This window comes from Mus musculus, chromosome 8 (genome assembly GCF_000001635.26).
Source record: "Mus musculus strain C57BL/6J chromosome 8, GRCm38.p6 C57BL/6J".
Classification (NCBI taxonomy): domain Eukaryota; kingdom Metazoa; phylum Chordata; class Mammalia; order Rodentia; family Muridae; genus Mus; species Mus musculus.
Genome location: NC_000074.6, coordinates 83,290,348 through 83,310,970, shown reverse-complemented (window position 1 = coordinate 83,310,970; position 20,623 = coordinate 83,290,348). Strand labels below are relative to the sequence as shown.

At 42.9% G+C, this 20,623-nt stretch overlaps 1 protein-coding gene across 1 annotated transcript; it reads right to left on the bottom strand.

Moving 5' to 3' along the window:
* Positions 1-12,514: 12,514 nt before the first annotated feature.
* Positions 12,515-20,623, bottom strand: Ucp1 (uncoupling protein 1 (mitochondrial, proton carrier)). The gene is made up of 6 exons (NM_009463.3): positions 20,263-20,623; positions 19,371-19,569; positions 16,883-17,083; positions 16,687-16,788; positions 15,622-15,802; positions 12,515-13,114 (listed from the first exon to the last, which is right to left on the bottom strand). Exons 1-6 carry the CDS (start codon positions 20,386-20,388, stop codon positions 13,000-13,002), a joined length of 924 nt encoding a protein of 307 aa, NP_033489.1. The 5' UTR covers positions 20,389-20,623; the 3' UTR covers positions 12,515-12,999.

Here is a 20,623-nt window from a genome sequence, read left to right as displayed (position 1 = left end):
GAAAATGTGTTAGATACAATAATCCTAAATTAAATGCTAGCAAACCAAATTTGAAAATATAGTAAATATTTCAAGTATAATGGCACACATACAGGTGATTTTTAATATGTGATAATGGCTCAGTTTAGTTTATGCCCAGAATAAAAACCAATGTAATTTTCCTTATTAGTATTTGAAAATTTGTATGATGGTCTTAGATGCAGCAAAAGCATCTGAAAAGAGCTCAATGTGCTTTTGTGTTACAAAACCAAAAACAACATTAAGGATGCTGGAGCGATGGCTCAGTGACCGAGAGCAATGGCTGTTCTTTCAGAGGACCCAGGCTGGTTCCCAGCACGGCCATTCTGGTTCCACAGAACTCAACACCCCCTGTGACCTCTAGTGGCACTATACACACATGATGCACAGGCAAGCATGCAGAAAGACACACATACACACCTAAATATCTTCTAAAAATTAAGGGCCAGTTAGATGGATCAGAGGGTAAAGGTGAGTATCACTAAGCCCAAGGATTATGCTTGATCCCTGGACCCACATGATGGGAGAAACCTGATCCTGACAAGTTGTCCTCCAATGTCCACATGCAAGCTGTGGTGTTATTGTGCTCACATGCACACAGGGCACAAAATAAAATAGGTTTTTTTAACCATTAAAGCAAATATGTAAATAGTGATTATCTTCATTTTATAAAACACATGAGTATGATTAGCAGGGACCAAGTTAAGAAAGTTGCCTTTATCACAAACCGTGTAGGTCAGCTAATGTCCCATAGTGTTGTCTAGCACTCAGTCACAAAACATAGCTATGTAATGTCAGCGAAAGCATTTCCTCATCCCCGCAGGCTGCCCAGTCAGCTAGAATGTTGTCAGGATGCCTCTTGCCTTATGCCAGTGCCACCAGTGTTTGAACAGTTTTGGTTTCAACTCTTTTGGAACTAATTTGAGGCATATTCTTATAATGACTCAGGAGCCCAATAACAAGCCAGATTGCTCAAACGTATTCCAGCCTTTCACAATGTGTGCCACTGGGTACCGCAAGTTACGAGGCCAAACCTTCTGTGACTAAAGCAAGAAAGTGGGCTCTGTTGTCAATGGGAGGGAGACCCATGGAGATTTGTTGAACACACCAGAGATAGCTACCGCAAAAAAACAAATGATAGAAAGCAACAAGCTACTGTTCAGAAGAAATAGAAATGTGCAAAGAATAAAATTTCAAAAGATTTTCTATATAAACTATAATGGGTTGGCAAAGTTGCTAATAAAATCAATATGAAAGCTAGGTATGGTGGCTCACCTGTGTAATCCAGAGAGCTCAGAAGGTGAAGGCAGTAGAGCTTGAGGCCTACTGGGGCTGCAGACTAAGACTGTCTCAAAGTAAGAGCAAGCAAAGAACCAAAACAACAACAAAGAAAGCCATCAAAGTTAGAACGTGGAACCAGCAGCTCAAGCCTACAGACTTAGAGAGCAAAGCACTGTATGTATGTTCCAGAGAAGATGCAAGAAAAATTTGAATATTCTCACCACAAAGAATAAATATTTAAGGAGCTATAGGTGTTTATACACACTCTGGTGTGAACATTATATGGTGAAATGTGTATTAAAAATTACAAGGCATCCCATATGTCTACACAATTTATGTGCCAAGTTAAAAACACGTTTAGCAGTATATCCAACAAAGTTAGATGTGTTGAGCATTCAAATAGAACAAGAGGAAAATAAAATGCAGAAATGAGTCTTAAATAGATGGAGTGAAGGTTTCAAAAATTATATTTTAATATCACCCCAAAAAAGCTAGAAAATCTGCACAAATGCCTAATAGTATTTAACACCACCTCCCCCCACACACCACCCCCATACTTTGCTGATTAGATTTATGTCAACTGGGCACAGGTAGGAAGTGGGACTTTTATTTTAAAACATTCTGCCATAGGATTGACCTGTAGATAAATCTATAAGGTCATTTTCTTGATTGCTGATTGATGAGGAAGGACTCAGGTAACTGTGGGTGGTTCTACCCCTGGGTAGGTGTCCTGAGGATATAAGAAACCAGAATGAGCCAGCCAGGATGATCAGGCCTGTTAGCAGCACTCCCTAATGGCCCTTTCTGTGCCCTCCCCCAGCCTTGAGTGGGCTGCGACAGACCATGTTAGCCACAGTCAGTTAGCCAACCTAAGGTGGACTCTTCCAAACTAGGTGAAGTCTATTGTCCTGCCACATCTGCAGCTTCCTGCAAGAAGCCACTAACTGCTGAGCAGCTGAGCTCGCCTTCCTGATGAGATCCTGGTAAAATGGGAGATGGGTCTTGATCAGAGAACTTTGTCTTGGCTCGTTATTTCCCTTGTCATCCTCCCCATCTATCCCCAACTTTCCTTTCAGGAACCCAGTAACCTGTGGCCACTGGCAGCTACAGGGGCCACACGAACGAGGGACCTGAATACAGAAAGACCAACTGAGGGACACTGTCTTGGTGGAGCTCCACAGAAAACGGAAGAAGATGGTATCCCACATGATGGTAACCAATATACAGCATTAATGTTAACGCTATAAATTTCATCTTTTGAAGGCTGTTGGTTGCAAGAGTGCAAAAAGGATACAGGCTAGACTGAGTCACTGTCGGCCCATCGCTGATATCAGCTAGGGGTTGACAGTGGAAAATGGGACTGGAAAATTCTAAACAGGCATTTTCCGCAGTCAAGAACTGCATCAGGTGAGAGGAGTAGGGCTTAAAATAAAATAAAAAGAGTAAACAAGCAACAACAACAACAAAAAGAAATATGCTAGATATAAAAATGATGAGTGTGTGACAGAGAGAGAGAGAGAGAGGGAGGGAGAGAGAGAGAGAGAGGGAGGGAGAGAGAGAGAGAGAGAGAGAGAGAGAGAGAGAGAGAGAGAGAGAGAGAGAGAGATGGGAATTGGCTTTCAGAGCTCTCCTAGGGCATGTGTGGCATTTCTTTTGTTTTGCAAACCCTGCTTTAGGAAGTTTTGGGGGCCTCGCCTCCGGGAGATTATTTTTAAGGAAACCTCTGTAATCAAATGTTAACTGCTTATTTTAGTTATTGTTACTCAATGCGCCCAACAGCAATTCTTTGGAAAAGAGAGCATTAATGTGGATTCATCTTTCTTCATCTCCAAGTAAAGTTTTAACATCCTATAATGAAGCTGTTGTGGTGTTAATAAAAAATTGTAGGATAGAATCATGAAGGTATTTTGGAAAGAATGTCTTAAAAACCTGACGAGACATCTAGTCCTTGTTTCAAACACCTGGTTATTAAAGAATACTGATATTTGGCATATTGCATAGCAAACTTTTTAGGCAAAATTGATGATCATTATCCAAAAAACAAGTTGTTAAAATTTGCCTCTATGCATGCTTTTGTATTTCCTGTAAATTTATGCATGCATCCCATAAAGAATGCATCTACTGTATTTATAAACAGCCCTTCTATGAAAGAGAAGTATATGTGATCGGATAATTAATATGTTTATTCTCGTGAGGTTCCCTCTAATTCAGCACAAATAATTGAACTATGTACTGTAGTCACTGTTTTTAAAGTGTTAAAATCAAGCTTTTAATTTGTATACTGATAGCCTATATATATATATTCAGGGCTTACAATTGCTTGAAGTTGTTCCGTTTTTAGATACTGCAAATTCTCAAATTTAGCAATGGTTTATGCATATACAACTCAAGTTAAGAGAAAGTACTGTTCCTTTAAAGGACTGTCCTTGGACATTTAAGAACTCATCCTGTGGAAATGTAAATGAAGAAAATACCTAATTAAACAAACAAACAAAAACAAACAAATAAACAAAAAAAGAACTCATCCTGGACTGCCTGGACAAGACCCCTTAAGGCAATGCCACAGCAGATTTGTACCCCAGGCAGATTATAGGCCTTACACAAGAACAATTGGCCATACAATCTCATTCTTTACATCATCAAAATAGTAATGGCTTGAGATAATAATTTGGTATTCTTAGAGAACATGCGTGTCAAATTATAAAGACTTGTTCTCAGTAGCCTCAATTTCTACCTGTTCCACATAATGGTGTTGATTCTTGAGGACTTATACTTAATCAATTATTGCAAATGGATACTCATATTTCTGATTTTAGAAAAATAAAATATGCACATGTGACTATTGGTACCTTTTCAGGCTTTTTAGTTGCAATTGACTTAACAGGAGAAGCAACTAAAAATGTAACTGGTCATTGCCTGTGAAGGAAGATAAAATATTGTAACTTGTGAGTTGTTTAAGAGCCCACTGCCCCGTCTGGGACTGAGAACAAAGCAGAACAAGCCCCCAGGCAGGCCAAGGCAGGGCTGTTGATAAGGCATTCCTAAGAACAACTTGGCTGTAAAGATGAAAAGGTATTCAAGGACAAATGGGGCTACATTATCTAAGTTCACACCATCTGGCCGGAACCTCCTTTCTGTTACCCCTTGGCGCTGAGTAAAGTCATATACATCAACTGGTTGTTATGTGAACAAAGATAAGCCCCCAGCCCACAGGAACAAAGTCCTGATGCACTGTGTTCTTTCTGTTAATGTTTGAATAAGCCAATAGTGTGTCACTATGCTGAATTCCACACCCCTAAGCCCCTTACCCCATAAAAGCCCCTGGCTTTTGAGCCTCGGGGCCGGCATCTGTTATCTCCTGTGTGGGATTCATGCCTGTCCGGAGCTCCGTAATTAAACGTCCTCATGTAATTACAGCGAGTGGGTCCTCGTGTTTCTTTGGGTGCTCTCACACTCCCGAGACTAGAGTGGGGGTCCCCGAAAGGGGGTCTTACACCTGCACTATTTTTCTATGCTTGGTGTTTCAAATCAGATTAAAACAGTTAACGAAACTGGCTATTACATTCAAGCATTTGAGATGTTTTGACAACAATTTAATGTTACCCACATTACTGGGACTCCTTATAATTCTCAAGGACAAGATATTATGGAACTTTAAAACAGTATCTTCTTAAAAAACAAAAAAGGGGGAATTATACCTCTAAGGTCACCAAAAGCACGGCTTGCCTTTGTTTTATTTGTTTTAATTTTTTGCAAACTGATATTAAAACTCAGCCTGCAGTGGATCGCCATAGGCATCCAGTCACTTCCAGCTCATATGCCATGGTTAAATGGCAGGACCCCCTAACTAATACATGAAATGGTCCAGATCCCGTTTTAATATGGGGCAGAGGTTCTGTCTGTGTTTTTTCACAAAAAGAAGATGGAGCCCAGTGGCTGACTGAAATATTGGTTCATCAAGGGGACACAGACCCTGAGTCTTCTAGTAAGTATGATTCCAATTGTGAAGGCTCTCCTTCAGCAAAGCTCAGTTATGGCAGTTATTCATGGCTATGAAGAAATGCATTGAGTGCATATTGTGGCTTTCGTCAGAATGGAAAAAAAGGTGTGATATGAGGGCCAGCAGTCAAAGATGGTCAACTGATTATTCTCTGACTCTTCTCAACCTAAGACAGAGGCATGTGCCAAGAGGTCGTGTTTGTTCGTAATAAATGCTAAACGGCCGTGTTTGTGCAAATAAACACAAGCAAGCTGTGCACATCCTCTGGGATGGGTAGGAGAGAGTCTAGGCTCAGTCCTAAGGCAGGTGCAGCCACCAGCCACCATAATTCCCAGGCAGGACCATGGAGCATAAGTAAATCTTATGCCCTAGTCCAGCTAATTTTTAATAAATAAAAAGGGAGGAATTGTGTCCTTCCCCAGCCTTGAGCGGGCTGAATCAGACCTTGTCTGCCACAGTTGGCTAGCCCACCCAGGGTGGAGTCTTCTGACCTAGTGAAGTCTATTGTCCTTCCACATCTGCAGCTTCCCCCAAGAAGCCACTACCTGCTGAGCAGCTGAGTTTGCTTTCCTGACAAGATCCTGGCAAATTGGGGAATGGGTTCCCCCATTTAAAAATCAGACTCAAGAATTAAAGTTGAGCCTTGATCAGAGACCTTTGTCTTGGCTCATTATTTCTCTTGCCATCCTTCCCATCCATTCCCAGCTTTCCTTTCAGGAACCCAGTAACCTGTGGCTGCTGGCGGCTATACCTTTCTCTATGTCCAGCCTCCAGCCCTGGACTTTACTCAGAGATGTACTGTTACCAGTGAATGTAAGGTGAAATAAATACATTCTTCCTCACATTTATTTCATTCAGAGTCTTTTATTACAGGAAAAGAAATCCTAACTAAGACCGGTACCTAAGAATAAATACACCAAATGTGAGTAGTATACCCTGATGAAGAGACCACAACATGCTACATTAAAAACAAAACTGGAGATACATACCATATTCATACATTGGAAAAATATTTTCTCTTCATATTGACCTTACAGATTGAATGGAATCTATAAATTAAAGCATTTTTTTTTGTCTCCTTCATCATCTGTATCCAGAGGGATACCTTCTCTCAAACTGTAGCCTTTTATATCAACAGCTCTGCAAGGCACTTCACACTCCTGGTAGATTGTTGTTGGAATGTTAGTGGGCAAGCCATCTATGCAAACATCGTTCCATTTTTGCTCATGTCGCTTCTATTTAAGTATTGATAGAGGAGGTTGTAGAGTCAAACCCAAGACACATAGTAGGAAAATATAAGAAACAACATCCCAGTCTGTCACAATGGAAAGAGCTTGACTTAAATAGCTGTCCTATACAAAGGAGGACACATGTGTACCAGGGCACAGCCTTCCAAGGATGACCCAATGAACTTGTTACGTTAAATGATAGAATAGAACTGGAAGAAGCAGAGAAGTCAAGGGTTTGTGGAAGGAAATGCACTCTCCTCTGAGAACCTGCAAGGGGTGCACATCTCTAAAAATGCATTTGAGATTTCTGACCTTCAGAACAATAAGGTAATAAATTTGTGTTGTTTGAAACCACTTAATTTCTGATGGTGTGTCATAGCAGAAGTAGGAAATAAATACTTATGTTATAAGAGTTTATATCAGCATCATAGCCTGAAAGGAAATCTCAGAGGTCCATCAAAAGGAGTAGATCAATTCTGATAACTTTTACAATAAAATGCTGGGTACTGCTGATTGTTTAGGATCTGCACCTATGAAAAACTGCCTAAGTAACCCTAGGTTTACAATATTGGCAAAAGATGCCACACGCCCAACAAATGGTTCAATTCACATAAAGCCCCTCAAGTAAGACAATTTCTTGCGCACGCCGGACTCGACCAGCAAGAACGACGCTGCAACAGGATCCTTCTGCACATGTTTATTGGGATAGCTTGATTACAGAGGCAAAGAGACCCCGAGCCCAGAACTGGTGCTGCTTATATAGGCCTAGGAGAGGCGTGTCTCACACCCGGATTGGTTATGCACTAAGCCTCATTTGCATGTTCCTCATCTGATTGGCTACTCTCTCTCTCTGTACCTCACAGAGCCTCATTATCATACCTCATTTGCATGTCTCACATATGATTGGTTATACTCTCAAAGCCTAACTATCATGCCCGGGCCAGGCAGTGTCTTTGCAAAAAACTTTACTGCATATGTACACATTCGTTGTTTGTCCAAACTTATGTGTGGTGGCCAGCAGTAGTCAGCACCACTCTGCAACGGCACATGTGGCTTCCCACAACAATTGAAGTGTAAATGCCTACATGTGAATCTATAATTTTAAAACAGACTAAACAACATTAGCCACAAAGGTAAAGTAGATCATGGTGTGGAAGTAGACCAGGCTCCTTGGTTTCTTGATCTTCACCATGGCTGCTTGCTTGCTGTGGTGGCCATTCCTGGTTGTCAATTTGACTACATCTAGATTGAACTACAATCCAGAATTGGAAGGCTCACTTGTGATCCTAATCTGGAGGCTGAGAGATACAAGTTTCTGACCTGGATCTTGGCATGGAGATCTTGAGGCATAGTGGGTATGAATCCTAGAAGATTAAGAAAGGGAGATCTCTGAGTTCAAGGTCATCTGGGATTAAAGGCGTGGTGACACACACCTTTAATCTGGGCCACACCTGCTGGAGACCTACATAAGGACATTGAAAGAAGGAAGATGGACTCTCTCTTCTTTGCCTGCTTGTCTGGTGAGTCTGAGCAACTGCTAGATCCTTGGACTTCCATTCACAGCTGCTGCTGACCATTGTTGGGGAGTTGGACTACAGACTGTAAGTCATCAACAAATTCTCTTACTATATAGAGACTACCCATAAGTTCTGTGACTCTAGAGAACCCTGACTAATACACTTTGTTTATTAAGTCAAGCATTTGTTTCATGTGATTTTTATGTATATGTGTTATATTCTCCAATAAAAATGTCCACACTAAGGCTGGGCGTGGTGGCACACGCCTTTAATCCCAGCACTCCGGAGGCAGAGGCAGGCGGATTTCTGAGTTCGAGGCCAGCTTGGTCTACAAAGTAAGTTCCAGGACAACCAGGGCTACATAGAGAAACCCTGTCTCAAAAAACCAAAACCAAAAAAATAAAAAATAAAAAATGTCCACACTAAAACTTGAAGAGAAAAGCAAGCTAATGTGATTTCTAAGCAAGAGACTTGGAACCTTTCCTTGTTAAATAATGAAGCACCAGACAGAAACCATTTGCCAATTGTGTGAAAAAGAAGAATCACGGGCTAGGATCTTCCAAACTGCTATAGGTGCTCTTCCCCATCGAGACCATTTATCAGGACACTCAGTGAGCTGCTGGGTAACCTGACATTGATTTACTTGTATCTCCTTGCATACGAGTACAGAACCTATAGCTGTTTTCCCTCTCTGTACACAATGTCAGATGCAGACTTTCTGATTGACTTGTCTTTATGCAAGGGTTTACTATCTTAATTGCCTTCATTTGTTACTGCCACAGGGGAAACTGGATGAAGCAAAGAAATGAAGTGACATGCTTTCTTTCTTATTCGTGATACAGGGTACTCTAAGGTTTGGAATTCTTTCCTAAGCCAACCTGAACAAAGGCTTTTGCAGCCCCATGGAAGGTGATCCCAGCAGACACTGGCCAAGCCCTAGGAGACTGAGAGGAAACTGAAAGGGTCTTCGTAGTAAGCAGAATGCCACCATATGCAACGGGAGTTTGATAGCTCAGTGGCATTTTACCCAAGGGTTGGCAGAAATGAGAAACTGATGTAGCATCCCAAACCCTCACTGCCCAAAGCTATGCACATGAGTGTTCTTTACCCAGCTCTCAGGTGCTGGTGCTACCCAGCACAGGTAGGCAGTGATGACTCCAGATGAGAAGACTCTAAAAAAGGAAGATGCTCACATAACATAGGAAGTCAGGTCTGAGCACACCGGAATTGTAAGAGCTGCTAAACAATATGTCTGGAAAGGCATTAAAGCACCCACCACAAAATTCTCCTGCAGTGAACAAACAAGGAATGGTGGTGATGGCTTTCGGTGTGGTTATTCCTCTAGTTTCATGTAGTACTGGAGTCATCCCTGGAATGTACCATTGAGATGGTGGAAAATGAAAGGTGTGGACTGAGGTGGGTAATTAGGTCCTGGGAGATCCCCACTTATCAATATATTAATGCTGGTCTGGAAGAAAGGGTTGTATCTCTCTAGAGTGATGTCCCTGGAGAGGGGTTACTATAAAAAGAACAAGTGTGTCCTTTCCCTGAGATAGATAAAGGAGACTCAGATCTCCCTAGGGCCCTGGGCAGGTGTTAAATGTTAAAATTGCTATTTGTGTTACTATTAAGGGCTTTAGGTCTTTGCCCTGAGCATGCTATCTGGGGTTCATTTTCCTGTAAGTAAGCGAAGATGTTGAAGGATGAGACAATTTGACTCTGATCAACAGGCATCCTTTGGACTCCTCCTTGCTTTCTGAGCTGTTTCGAGAGGACCATCAGCCAAACATAGTGAGATTACTCTTGTGTAAATACTAGCTGTTTTGAAAACTCTATGAATGCCTTGCCAGAAATACACAAAGAAAGGTACTGGCCGCCCCAGTTCCTTTCAGTTCAGTCAGGACTATTTCAAACGGTCTGTCTGTACCAGAGTTTTTACTTTCACAAGCCTTAGGGAACTCTAGACAACCCTGTAGTGAGAATTCTGGAGTTTGGTTTTCTTTAAAAAACACAGAACTATCATAGGAATATGTTTTCATTTTAATCGAACATGCGGGATAAGAGGCTGCTTTAGGTTGTCCACAGCAGCTGACTATGATTTGCCTCGTGCTCTGGCAGGTGTGTGATTTTGCCAGCTGCATATAGTTTCTGCCATTATGTGATGTTTGGAATTCTGGATATATACTATATAACTCTGAGAGGCTGAGTGGGTTGTTGGTTGGTTGATATTGGTTGCTATTGGCTGAAATTTGTTAAGTACTCATGTACAAAGAAGAAACCCGGAGAAGAAATTAGATATCCTGGTGGTGAAGATCAAACTTACCTCAAGGAACTTGATGCCCCTAATTAGCAAGAGGTGGTCTAACAATAACATTGCCTCCTTTCTGACCCTTGACTTTATTCAGGGATCTCTTTCCTTTCCTTTCTATCCTTTTGTTTTTCTCCTCTCTTATCTAGGATTAGGGGGCAGAAAAGGTGCAAGAAAAGGGTGGAAAAGAGTGGAAGAAAGAAGAACCCACAAAGAAGCCAATGACAAACTATACAATCCTCTACCCAATTCTATGCAGGCTAGGGAAGGAGCCTCCTGGTGGTCTGGCCGAGGAACTGCTGTGATGGGTGCCAGGAGGTGAGGTCTGTTAGTGTGAATATGCCTCTTTTGCATATGACCTGTTCTGTGATTGGTGCAAACATCCCTTCTCTGGCTATAGGATCAGGCTGCCTGGGATCACTGAGGGAATTAGCTAGGAAGTGACACCCATCCTGCCTCCCCTGACATTGCAGTATTAACTTGAGTAAAAGGTTTCTTGTGGGGCATTGGGCTATGCAAAGACAGGCTGGTCTCCAGTCAAGCTGAGGTCTGAACCCTGGAAATGGTGATAATTCACCTACATGACATGGTAGGCGTTCCCTCGTGCTCCTGGAACATTGGCTCCTCCCTAAGTTACCGCCCTGACAGCCCCTACAAGAGAAGCATGGCTAGAAGTCACGTAGGCAATGTCCCAAACTTCTGACTTTCAGGCTAAACTCCTCCCCAGTTACCTAGCAACAGTAAAGACCATAAGAGGGGCTGCTTGGCCCCACCTTGCTCTCTTACTCCTCACTCCCACTCCTCTCACTCCTTTGTTTTCTTATCTCTCACTTCTCTCACTCCTCACTCCTCTCTCTTTGTCCTCTCCTCTCCTCTCCTCTCCTCTCCTCTCCTCTCCTCTCCTCTCCTCTCTTCTCTCCCTCTTACTCTCTTTCTCTCTAGCCTTTCCTCTCACTCTCTTTCTACCTTCTCTCTTTCTCCCTGCCTTTCTACAACAAAGCTCTAAAACCATAGACAGTCTCTGCTCATCAAGATCTGCTGTGCTCATTCTCACCGGTGTGGGAACCTCTCTTCCCTCTTCCCTCTCTCCCATAACCCCAGGGCTACAGGGAGTGGCCCCGGAGCCCCCAGGTTGAGCTGCCCCTTGTTCACCGTCCCCCGTCAGGTGGGTCAGAGGCTTGGATGCCCACCTGGGGCTGAGTGGAAAGCGTCTGGCAGCCCTCCCATGCCTGCCTGTCCAGAGCATAGGTGGAACTCTGGCGGGGCATGGGTCCTTCCTCCCCCTTCTTCCCCTGGGCCCCTTTTTAGTTCCCATAGTTTCTCTCAAGGGTCTTGTCTTTCTCCAGCTCTGTAGTTTGCAGATCAACCCAGGAGTCTCAAACAGCCTAACCAGTAGCCGTGACACTGACCAAGGTTAAGTTAGACATAGAAATCTCATCTTCCTATAACTACACAAGAATTGCAATACTGTCTGCCATCAAGGGCTGAGGTGCTCTGATGCCTCAGTGCATCTGAAAGCCACAACACCTCTCACAGCCCAGAGCTGCAGAAGAGAGTGGAAGCGTTGAATTAAGTATCCTGTACATCTACCTGCACTAGGACCACCCATTTCTGCTTCCACCTCTGCTGCAGCTGTTGTCATACATGGATGGATAGAGAAGCCACCAAAGACCAGCATATGAAGAATAGCTCCTGTTTACCTGATTTCTATGTTGGTAGAGCCAAAGGTTCACAGCAACACCACAGCAGTATGAGGCCCAGGAGGGAACTTGCCAAAGCCAACACATCCTGAGGTGACTAAGCCAGGAACAGGGTACCTGTCTGCTTCAGGTCCTCTGTCTGCTGCTCTGCTTTCAGTTTGTAAGAGTGGGAAACCAAACCAAACAACCAAAATCTCACTCTGCTGCTGCTGCTCATCTTCCAATTGTGAGAAAGACAGAGTCAAGATTCACCAGTGATAATATTAGTAACCAAATGAATATTGTGTCTCCAGTTATAAATTGTTATGGATGCGGTAAGATGGCCTCCAGACACCTGTATGAACTGAGTTAGTTTGAACTTTTGATTTCAAAGAACTTCCCTTGCTGTGGGGACAATTCTGTATTCTAGCTGAGCCCCAACTCTTAAATGGAGACATAGACTCCTCGAAAAGACAAGCTTTAGATGGAATTAGCAATACTTTATTGAGTATATTAGCTGTGAACTGTGGTCAATAAATAAGATGAAATGGCAATATTTTTTTGATAGCTTTCTTTTTTAAAGTGTTTATCGATGTAAAGGGTTTTGGACTAATTTTTCCTTCCCACTAGTTTGAGCTGTAATCAGAATTCTTTATACCCAGTCATACACTCCCACCTCTCCCCAAAGACCAGTTAAATACAGGACTTTATATAGGTATTATTTTCTCAAAATATTAGTGAATGCTATGCTCTTCTGTCTTTAAGACAGTAAGAATAAAAACTATGTGTATGTGTTAGTTTTCCCTTTAAAAAAAATTAAAAGAGGTTTCAAAACTCTCTACTGGAAATGATCTTGTAATGTAAATAAAGTCAACGGAGCTGTTCATTTGATTTCTTTGGTTGGTTTTATTCGTGGTCTCCCAGCATAGAAGCCCAATGATGTTCAGTATCTCTTCCTCCAAGTTGCTTATGTGGTACAATCCACTGTCTGTCTGGACTTCATCAGCTCTTTTTTCAGCTGTTCAAAGCACACAAACATGATGACGTTCCAGGACCCGAGTCGCAGAAAAGAAGCCACAAACCTAGGAAATACAGGGCACCGTCCTGTTAGCTGTTTGGAAGTCATAAAGCCGTGGTGATGGGCTGCTAAGTGCATCAATCATAAAATACAAGGAAGGAAGATCAAAGTACCCAGTGCCGCCACCACTCATCTTTCCTCTGCAGACAATCAGGTTTCCTCTAGGTATCTCTACCTCTTCAGATGCCCAACCCCACAGAGCTGAAGCAATGGAGTTGCCAAGCAACACTTCCCTCCTTTGGAGGAAAGAGGAAACTTTTGTTTCACTTTACTTCCTAAACAGGAAGTAGAAAACTCTTTAAGAGAGGAAGCAGAGGGAAGAAGAAAAGTTCTCAGCCAGCACCGACCACGTCCAGGTGGGGGAACCAGTACTGTTTTTCCCTTGGACAGCTCTTAAGAGACTCTCAGTGTCTGAATATAATTCAGTCAGTTCTGGGTTTAGGGAATTGCACTAAACTCCACAGAATGGCTTTTATACCAACGATTGCTCCAGAACTCAAATGTGTTGACAGTTGCTTTGAGTAGATTTTTAAAAAGATAATTTTGTGTGTCTGTGTTTTTCCTGCACGTATGTCTGTGCACCATGTTCATGCCTGGGGCACAGGAAGGCCAGGGGATATCTGATCCTCTGGAACTGTTGTGTGGCTGGTTGAAAGACACCATGTGAGTGTGGGAATCAGACCCAGGATATCTGGAAGAACAGCCAGTGTCTTTAATCACTGAGCCTTCTCCACTGCCCTGAGTAGATTTTTCTTTAAAAGAAGCCTCCCCTGTGAAAAGAACCTTCCAACTTGCTTTGTTCTTATTGTTTGTTTTGTTTTAGTTTTGAGAGTGGGTCTTGCTATATAGCTTAGGGTAGCTCTGTCTTCCCAGTGCTAGGACTACACATGTGCTATCATAGTTCTCTTGATCCAGGTGTATGTGTGTATGTGTCTGTGTGTATGCAAAAAGATAGAATTAACATAAAAACTGACGTTTCAACCTTTTTTCACTATATAACTTGATAGCATTACGTTCATGTATGATGTGTAGTAAGCCCCAGATTGAATGGCATTTCGTTTCCTCAGTTTCTTCACTCATTAAACACTAGATCCCCACTACCCCTGTCAGAGGTTAACTGTTTGTGTTCCTCTGCATGGCCTTCTTTTTGAGACAGGGTCTCTCCTGAGATATGGAGCTCAAATATTAGACCATCTGGCTGGCCAGATGTAGTACCAGGGAACCCCATTTTCTGCCTCCCTAGCGCTGGGCTTGCAAGCATATGCCATCATGCCCAGCTTTTACATGGGCTCTGGAAGTGAACTCCAGGTCTCACGTACATGCAGCAAGTGCTTTACAGACTGACCCCTCTGGTTTATTTATTTATTTTTTTTTTTTTGAGATAGGGTCTTGCTATGTGGCTCTGGCTGGTCTTGAACTCATGGCAGTCCTTGTGCCCTAGCCTCTCATGTTCTGGGATTACAAGTGTGTGCCACCATAACAAACTCAGCCTGTTTAATGTAGTACCATTTGTCAAGGTTATTAACAAGGTTAAGGTTAACCCATATTAGAAAATATTTCGGGCTGGAGAGATGGCTCAGCGATTAAGAGCACTGACTGCTCTTCTGAAGGTTCTGAGTTCAAATCCCAGCAGCCACATGGTGGCTCACAACCACCTGTAATGAGATCTGATGCCCTCTTCTGGGGTGTCTGAAGACAGTTACAGTGTACTTCAATATAATAAATAAATCTTAAAAAACAAACAAACAAAACAAAACTAAGAACTGTGGTGTCTTTTAAAAAAGAGAAAATATTTCAAAATTTGAAAAACAACATTTAAAAATTAAAGTTGCAAAATACCAAATTATTAAGTGGTTGATAATTTGTAAGTGGTCTGTCCATTTTAAGTTAATTTCCTACAGTGTATATTATTTGCATTAATGTATCATAAGAACAGTTAGAATTTTATATAACATGCATGATACACTCACATTTTAGTTTATAAATTATGGGGTATGGCTTTGCAGTTCAAAAGGTTACAAAGCATTACTATTCCATATTGTAATACTTGTTGAATATATTTTGAAAAACTAGGTCATATTGTATTTTATTCGGAGAGTGGTTTCCAATGCAATACAGCAGCACTTTGTGGGAAAATGTAATCCAGTTCTCAAGAGTACTTTCACAGTGAATGCAATCATTACTCAAAGAACACTTTTTGTGTTACATTTTCTGTGGTTTTGCTTTAATAGAAAAAATTTTTAAATTAGGTTGAGGGCATAAGACTCATTGCTTGGCATGTGCAAGGCCCTGGGTTTGAGTCCCCTCAAGTGCTACCAAAAAGAATTAATTAGCTTTTACTTTGTGGCATGATAGAACTGAAGACATTTATGAAAAGGCAAAGATAGAGTTGGAGGCCATTGCAGGGACCAGGCCTGGTAGGCTAAATGCCAGTTGTCTGGCTGACACAGTGCCACAGCACACACAGGCGCCTTAAACACAACGTTATAGACACAGAAGGACATATCCTACCCTTTGAAAAAGGCCGTCGGTCCTTCCTTGGTGTACATGGACATCGCACAGCTTGGTACGCTTGGGTACTGTCCTGGCAGAGAGTTGATGAATCTTGTTTTTACCACATCCACTGGAGAGGCCAGGAGTGTGGTGCAAAACCCGGCAACAAGAGCTGACAGTAAATGGCAGGGGACGTCATCTGAAAGTGAGCAACACCAGACTTTGAGCTGTATGTGGTTGTACTTACCTGTCAGATACTTGTAAACCTATTAGTATCAGGAAGTTAATATGATGTATTAATAAGTTAATAACTATATTAACATATAAGAAGAAAGCATATGCTTGTGTAGAGAAACATGGCTGATGATGGTACAGCATCCATGTCTAATGATTACAGATCCATTTACAGATTTATTATTTTAGGCTAACACTGTTTTCTTTGTGCCTTGGACCTGGTATAATGCCCAATACACAAGCCCTAACACCATTAGATGAATTCAAGCCATCAAAGGAGAATGTCCGTGTCTGTGAAAGCAGTTTGGATGTGATTTAGATGAAAGTAGTGATTAATTCTGCATGGAAGCTGCTCTTGACTGCCTCCTGATTCTGCAGCCCGAAGAGGAGAATTGTAGTACACGTTCACTTCTTGGTGTTAATGGAGAATATTGTGGCAATATTCTTTTGTATTTTTACACTCAAGCTGAAACAAAAACTTTGTTCCAACATAATTGTAGGCAATTTTCTTCCTAAAATATTACATCTGTTAGGTGTTGTGGGATACACTTTTAACCCAGCTCAGAGTGATCAGCCTGGTCTATACACCAAATACCAGACCATAGGGCTATATTGTGACTCTGACTCTCTCTCTCTCTCTCTCTCTCTCTCTCTCTCTCTCTCTCTCTCCCTCTCTCTCTCTCTCTCTCTCTCTCTCTCACACACACACACACACACACACACACACACACATGCACATCTCTCAAAAGAGAAGTCTACTTCAATTAAGCAATTCAAAACAGCATGGTTTTAGAACTCGAAACTGAGGTTGGAAAGGCGCAGACATGTTTGGTATAAAATGGGAAGTACCTGCCAGTATTTTGTTGTTTACAAGGGCCCCCTTCATGAGGTCATATGTTACCAGCTCTGTACAATTGATGATGACATTTCTCATTAGATTAGGGGTCGTCCCTGCAGAAAAACAAGACAGCATTTAATGAATGAGCTGCTGGCTGGGTGTATGTGCCTTTTAAGTACTGTGGCTGTTCACTTGGCAGTTAGCTACCTTTCCAAAGTGTTGACAAGCTTTCTGTGGTGGCTATAACTCTGTAAGCATTGTAGGTCCCCGTGTAGCGGGGTTTGATCCCATGCAGATGGCTCTGGGCTTGCATTCTGACCTTCACGACCTCTGTAGGCTGCCCAATGAACACTGCCACACCTCCAGTCATTAAGCCGGCTGAGATCTTGTTTCCGAGAGAGGCAGGTGCTATCCAGGAAGAATAAAAAGACGGTTAAGAAAAGAAAAACCAAGAGCCTGCCCCTACCAAGCATCACATACATTTACATTTTTTGTGGCTAATTATGTGGTGTGTGTGTGTGTGTGTGTGTGTGTGTGTGTGTGTGTGTGTGTGTGGTGGGTAGTGGGTGCACAGAGGACAAACTCTGCCCACGCTACTTCAGGAACATTATTTGGGGTTTTTGAGATAGGGGCTCTTGCTGAGGGGCAGCTTGCCTAGAAGACTGGCCTCACTGGACACCATTCCCTGGTGCTATCACACCTGGATTTCGGGCAGTGGTGAGAGTTCTAGGACTCAGGTCCCTGGGCTTGCGAGGCAGGCGCTTTACTGACAATCTTCTCTCTATCTCTAGTATGTTTACATTGTGTTCTTTCTTCTTCCCTGATGCTCCATCAGATGCTGATGGGTTTTGGAAGCTGTACCAACTCACAACAGACTAGGAAACTTCAGTTAGCCTAGGTTTTTATTTTTCTCCTCTAAGATGAAGACTCCCAAGGAAAAAAAAGGGGGGGGGATGTCTATTTAATAGCAGCTTGGTCCCTTCTAAAATTTAGCTTTGTCCTTTCCTGTGTTTAGCTGTCATTTTAGTATTTCCCAACTGGGAGGAGACACCTGGTCACCAGTGATGTAAGTTTCCCCTTATTGATGACGATGTTGATTTTTGAACTTAGTGGCCCTAGGGAAAACCCAGTGGGCAACTGCCTTAATGCAAGACATCAAACAATGTTCCAAAGAGACCAAAAACATAAGACAGAGAAGCCCTTGTCTTAAAAATTTGGGGAAAAATAAAGTCTGTTGATGAAGAGAGACATCATTTAATAAAACTTCAGTGAATCCTGAAAGTCAATACTCATTCTATAGTGACTATAGTTAAGGTTCAGGAATGTTCACTCATTCAGACCTTCCTTTGTCTGTCCACTTCTGCCTCCAGTCTACAAAACAGGGAAAGCATCAACATCATGCCCACTGGGTGTGAGCTCAGACTGGTAAACCTCTCAGCACACAGAGAACACACCAAGCTGGTAGCAGCTTTCTTTCCCACCAAATTTAGCCAGTGGTGTGATTTAAAGTATTCTGATGGGCACCCTGATTCTTCTTCCGTGTATGCAATAGTGTATGCCACAATCGTTTCTGACTTACGATTTCTTATATACATTTTTTTTACTGCTGTCAATGTAATCCTTTGAAGTATAAATGTGTGTATCACACTTGCTTAACTTGTTTTAACTTAACTGAAGATTGAACCCAAGGCCAAGTGTTCTACCACTGAGTTCTATGCCTAGCTATTTATTTACTTACTTGAGACAGAATCTTTCTAGATGGCTCAGGCTGGCCTTGAACTCTTGATCTTTGTGTTTCTATCTCCCTAGTTCTAAGATTCCAGGTAGGTGCTACCACACCTGATGGCCTGCTTAGCCTATTTGCAGTGACTTCGAGTCGCTGTATGGGTAGAATGCAAACTCCTTAGCATGAGCTGCAAGGCCCTTTGTAACCAGTTCCTGCTTTTTCTGGACTCATCTGTCCCTTCTCATCAATGTGGCCCTTCTCTGTCTGCCCTGAATGTCAGCTCCTCACTCAGAGTTTGTACCCAGTCTTCACTTGGCTAGAAAGGACTTCCCTCACCACTTTGCTCCTGGCCCTCGAAGTCTCCTACTGCTTTCTCAAGAGTCAATGCAGATATCAACTCTTCACGAGTCTTGAATGATCATGCCTCTTCACTGTGCCCATTCTGTGGTAGCTTGCAACACAGCATATGTCATGGTTGTGTAGTCAGCTGAACTGGAGGCTCCTGTCTAGAGTGGCAACTTTCATTGGCCAACCGAGCACAGGAAGTTCAACAAAGCTTACTAGATCAACTGAAGAAGCAGAATGTAGAACGAGGAACACTCACAGAATATATCTGATTACTGTGGAGCCTGATATAACCAGTGACTGATTAAAGAATTTGCAGAAAGTCCCCCGGATGGGCCACTCTAGGTTTATCTGCTCTTGCTAACCTTTAACATCAGACCTTTGCTCTGTGAAGATGTGTTTTACTTAGACACCCACGCAGACTCAGGGAGCGTGGTGGTCTCTTTCTGACTTTACACAAAGCTCTCTAAGCTTCTCTGGGACCGTGCTGTTTGGGAAAGTCTACATTGAGCGTTGCTTTATAGCCCACCCACATTGTCCATGAAGAAACACAAACTTTCCTCACTGGCCAGTTGGTTTTCACAGATATAAACAGGTGAAGAACTGGTATGCATATTTCCTTACTTTCTCTCCCTGAAGAGAAGTACTCTTGGACTGAGTCGTAGAGGCCAATCCTGAGTGAGGCAAAGCTGATTTGCCTCTGAATGCCCGCAGGCAGACCGCTGTACAGTTTCGGCAATCCTTCTGTTTTTGCCAGGGTGGTGATGGTCCCTAGGACACCTTTATACCTAATGGTACTGGAAGCCTGGCCTTCACCTTGGATCTGGAAATCAGAAAAGTGTGGGTCAGAGAGAAGTGGCTGTCCATTAAGGAAGGGGGGATCCCACCTGACAGGGGGACTAAAAAAAAAAAAAAAAAACTGGTGTATACCCTAGGTAAGTATCTTTTTTATAATTTCCCCTTCTCAACACCTCTCTTGCATACTACCCCATATTCTCATCTCTCCCTCTGTCTCTGTCTATCTATCTATCTATCTATCTATCTATCTATCTATCTATCTATCTATCTATCTATCTTTCTTTCTATCTAATCTATCTATCATCTATCCATCTCAGAGGTGGAGCTTGCTACAATGCAGGCTCCAAACACCTAAACAAGGTACCCAGGAAATCTCCAGAGCCCCTAAAAGCAGGATGGGATAGTACACCACCCCGTGCCCCAAATCAAAGAAAGGTAAAAGCGCCAGGCCTGTAAACTCTGAGGGATTTGAATTATTATTATTATTTAGACCCCACATGCTCAGGACACCATTGCCTTATGAAGGATTTGGCAGAGGCCATTTTTAACCCATCAACAGCGGTTCTTCAGCCAATCCAAGGGCCCCATTTCCTTCCTAATAGCACCCATTCCCAAGACAGAGCCACCCTGAGGAAGAGTGGTTAAACCGTAGCACACATCACAGGGATGCCCACAGCAGTCCTGCTTGGAGAAGCCTCATCAATGTCACTAACTCTACCTGAAGGCGGACTTTGGCAGTGTCCAGCGGGAAGGTGATGATATCTGCCAGGCAAGCTGAAACTCCGGCTGAGAAGATCTTGACCCCCATGGTGGGTTGCACTTCGGAAGTTGTCGGGTTCACCATCCTGGCTTGGAGGGCAGAGAGGCGTGAGTGCAAGAACAAAAGGACTCAGCCCTGAAGACAACAGTGGCACTGTTGCCTGATGCGGGCACGAAACCCGCGACTTCGGACTCCTGCAGAGCCACCTGGGCTAGGTAGTGCCAGTGCAGAGGCGGCGCTGTGGAGCAGCTCAAAGGTGAGCGTCCCTTCCTCTTGCTCGGGCAGGGAGGACCCGTTAAGCCCAGATTGCCCGGCACTT